We start from the raw sequence: 3,638 nt of genomic DNA, 5'->3' as shown, positions 1-3,638 counted from the left end.
TTGCAGCCAAAACCCTGCACTTGTCTTGGTTTTCCTTTAACCTTTAGCAATGAAAATGGATTGATTAAAATTAGGGACCATATGTATGAATGATGTAGCTGTGTCAGGCTCTGAGCCTCCTTGACCCGCTGGAGATGATGCTGAATAAATAATGTTCTCCAAATAGGATCGTACTTTCCCCCATGCTGGATAAGACTTCGTGGCACCTTTTGGCTATGCTGACAAACGACACTGTCACGGACCAGAGATTACTGATTTATAAGTAATGATTATGGACCTTAAGCAGATTTATTCCTGGGGAGTGGGGAGGCACTTCCACGATACAAAAACAGTTCAAGAAAAGCATGTGCGTTCCTGTATCCCCTCACCTCTCGGGTGAGTTGCTGGGTCCCTTCCTTGCTGCCAAGATTATTCCACAGCATCCCGCGGCAGCAGAAGGCATTGCCCTCACAGCCTGCCTGGTTTTGGAGGAGGGAGCTGCCCCTTGGTGCCCAAAGGCAGGCAGAGGAAGGAGTCTTCTGAAGGCTGTGGGCCATGAGGTTGCTCCTTGGTGAGGTCCTGGGGCTGCGGGACAGGAGGTAAAATGTGCTCTTTGATGTTCCCAGCTGTCTGTGTTGCACACCAAAGGGGGGATGTGTGCCGTCGTGCTCCAAGTACCAGCGGTGGGCACCCGATGCCTGGTGGCTCCAGATGGAGGCAGCCATCTCCAGAGGGCAAATGGGGGCACCCAAATGAAAACCTCAGGCTCCGTGTTCAGCCCGAGGCTGGCTCCTGCACAAAGCACTCCGGTCAAACACTGCTCAAACCTCTGGTGAGGCGGTGTGGGCCCTGGGTGCCCCTACAGCTCCTCACGTTGCCCATGCTCTGAGCAGCTCCCCATCGCCTCCAGGGCCGGCATGCCGAGCGGAGGGGCCACGTGCCGAAAATTTCGGTTTCTCTACCCAACTCGAGAGCGATTTTTCAACCGGATCTCAGCCTAAAAGCCGCCACGACTCCTCAACCCTCTTGCCCGTGGGGGGTGTGCGGGGCGCTCAGGGCTCCCCTCGCACCTCTCCGCACCCCACACCCGCAGGGAAGCCCCCGGCCGCCCCCAGCCTCCCCCAGCCCCCGGGAACAGAGGGCGAGGAGCCCGGGGGGCGCCCCATAACCGGGCCCTGCCCTGGTCCCGGCGCCCCCAGCCGCCGCCGGGGGGTGCTGGCGGCGGGGCCGGCCCCGTGATCGGCGGCGGCGGGCGGGGAGGGGTGGGGGGAGCCGGGCCGGCTGCCTCTGCCCTGCCCCTGCCTTCCCGCAGAGTTTCCCGGCGGGGGCGGCCGGGGCCGGCTTCTCCCCGCTCTGCCGGTGCCGGGGGAGGCGGAGGGGAGGCAGCCGGGCTCTTGGCTCCGTATCCGGCTCCGGGCAGAGGCGGCGACCATAGCGGGGAGGAGGCGAGAGGGGGGGGAGAAAGCGGCCGCTGCGGCGGCGGGGGGCTGCCGGCTGTCACCTTAACCCAGGTGGGTAGCGGGGGGACGGGGGTGCCCCGGGGGGGCGGCCCTATAGGGGGGGGGGCGTCCCAGGGGGGCGGCTGGGGACACCCAAAAAAAGTTGCGGGGAGCCCCGCGGGCGGCCCCGGCGGAGGGGAGCGGGGTCGCGGCCGCGTCGTGCCGTGCCCGGGGCTGTCGGGTTGTTTTTTTTTTTTCGTTTTTCTTTTTTTTTTTTTTTTTTTTCTCCTCCAACTTCTCTTTTCGCTCCCGCTTCTGCGATTGCGGCTTTGGGGCGAGCGCGAAAGCGGCGCCATCAGCGCCGCCGCTCGCTTCCCTGCTGCAGGCGGCGGAGGGGCGCGGGGCTGCCCCCGCATCCCCCCTACCCCCCCACCCCACCCCAAATTTCCCCCCTAACCCCTTGTCCGGCGGGGTGGCCCCGGCTCGGGGCCGTGCCTCCCCTCCCTCCCCGCCGCGTGTGTCCGTGTGTCCGCCCGCGTGTGTCCGTGTGTCCCCGCGTGTGCACGCCGCGCTGTGGCGCTCCCCCGCCCGCCAGCCGCCGCCTGCTGCGAGCTCAGCCCGTCACGTTTCGCCTCTCTTCCCTTCTTCTTCCCTTCCCTTCCCCAGGTGCTGCCCGCGGACCCCCCCCCTAACCCCGTCCCCCCTCCGCGTCCCCACCCCGCGTCGCCCTCCCCAGATGCGCGGCGGCGGGGGCAGAGCCGTGCCGCCGACCCCCCGGCCCTAGGCGCTCGGCAGGCGGAAGAGGAGGAAGAGGAGGAGGAAGAAGAGGGGGAAGAAAGAGGAGGAAGCAAGAGGAGCAGCCGGGGGGCAGCGGCGAAGCCTCCGCCGTGCCCGCGGGGAGGCCGATGGCGGAGCGCGGCGGCGGCGGCGGCGGGGGGCTGCCCGCATCCCCCGGGCCGCTGCGGGGAAAGGTGGCCTGGAGGGCAGGGGACGGCGACGGAGGAGGAGGAGGAGGAGGAGGAGGAGGAAGAGCCCGCTTTGACAGCGCGGCCAGCAGGGTCTCCAACGGGGACTGCGCCCCGCTGGGGGCCGGCGAGGAGCCGGGATCGGCCCCCCCCGGCAGCCCGGACAGCAAGGAGAAGGGGGCTCCGGGGGGGCTGCAGCGAGAGGGCAAGCCCGGCATCCCCCGGAGGAGCAGCATCATTAAGGTGAGGGCACCCGCGCCTCCCCGTGACAGCCCGGGCTCTTTCTTTCTTCCTTTTTTTTTTTTTTTTTTTTTTTTTTTTGCCTTTTTCTGTTTCGTTTCTCCCCCCTCTCCCTTTGTCAGGAGCGCTTGGTGGGGGGGGCGGCGTGTTTTGGGGTGGCTCGGGACCGAAAGCTCGGTCGGAGACCGCAGGGGGCTGGTGGAAGGACAACATGGGCACCTCTCTGGCAGGGAACGGCAGGGATTACACGGCCCCCTGATTTTTTTTTTTGGGGATGCACCTGTGCAGAGCAGTTTGGTGGCTCCATTGGCTTGTGTGTGTGACAGACACACAGCAGGTGATGGGAGCTTCGGGATCTCATTGGGCTGGGAGGCAGCAGAGCAGGCAGCTTTCTTCTCCTTAGCGGTGACAGCTCGCTGAACAGGAGACCGTGCTGTACTTCACCTGTAGGAACAAGCTCGATTTATACTTTGCATATGCTGAACGGTGATGTTTCTGCTTGAAAAGTAGGGGGGACAGCAATGGTGGCACGTAGATTGGTGGAAGGAGGGCCAGGAGGGTTTTTCACACAGCTGCTTACACAAATCCTGTTGTTCTGGTCTGTTACTGAACCCCTGGTTCCTGAGAGGTGGCACTTTGTCGTGGCTGAGCTGTCTGAACTCCGGTGGAAAGGTGGAGAGATCATACAGAAATGACTCAGTTTGTGTAACGGCCGGACTAACCGTAAAATAAAGCACGGCTCGAAGGACTTGAGAATTGAGTTCAATCAAGATCAGCTCGATCAAAATCTAGCTAGATTTGCTGTCTCCTTAAACGCGCCTGTGCTCCCAAAGCCAGCTTATGAAGTTGTGCTAGCGGGGTAACAGAAGGACGCGTGGGGGTTCGGGACGAGCAGCCTGTCTCAAGCCGTGTCGCTGTCTGCTGGACCTTGCTCCAAGCACCAAGGGGAGAGCAAGGGCAGCCGGCAGCGGAGCACACTTGACAGCCTGCACCCACCCTTCCTGTTCAAGCAGTG

General features: G+C 63.5%; 1 protein-coding gene across 2 annotated transcripts in view; it reads left to right on the top strand.

Annotated features, from left to right (window-relative positions):
• Positions 1-1,215: 1,215 nt before the first annotated feature.
• PLCL2 (phospholipase C like 2) overlaps positions 1,216-3,638 on the top strand; it is a 98,996-nt gene continuing 96,573 nt past the window's right edge. Inside the window, exons 1-2 of one of the 2 annotated variants that reach the window (XR_005263209.2) lie at positions 1,216-1,490; positions 2,085-2,626. Coding sequence is in view for 1 of the 2 variants with exons in the window: in XM_027451028.3 (XP_027306829.2) it covers positions 2,324-2,626 (303 nt within the window). In the remaining variant the exon portion in view is untranslated. The remainder of the gene's footprint in view (positions 1,491-2,084; positions 2,627-3,638) is intronic. The other variant, XM_027451028.3, reaches the window with a different exon arrangement.

Source organism: Anas platyrhynchos, chromosome 2, assembly GCF_047663525.1.
Source record: "Anas platyrhynchos isolate ZD024472 breed Pekin duck chromosome 2, IASCAAS_PekinDuck_T2T, whole genome shotgun sequence".
NCBI lineage: Eukaryota > Metazoa > Chordata > Aves > Anseriformes > Anatidae > Anas > Anas platyrhynchos.
Note: the sequence above shows the minus strand (reverse complement) of the source record. Positions and strands in the feature narration are given on the sequence as shown.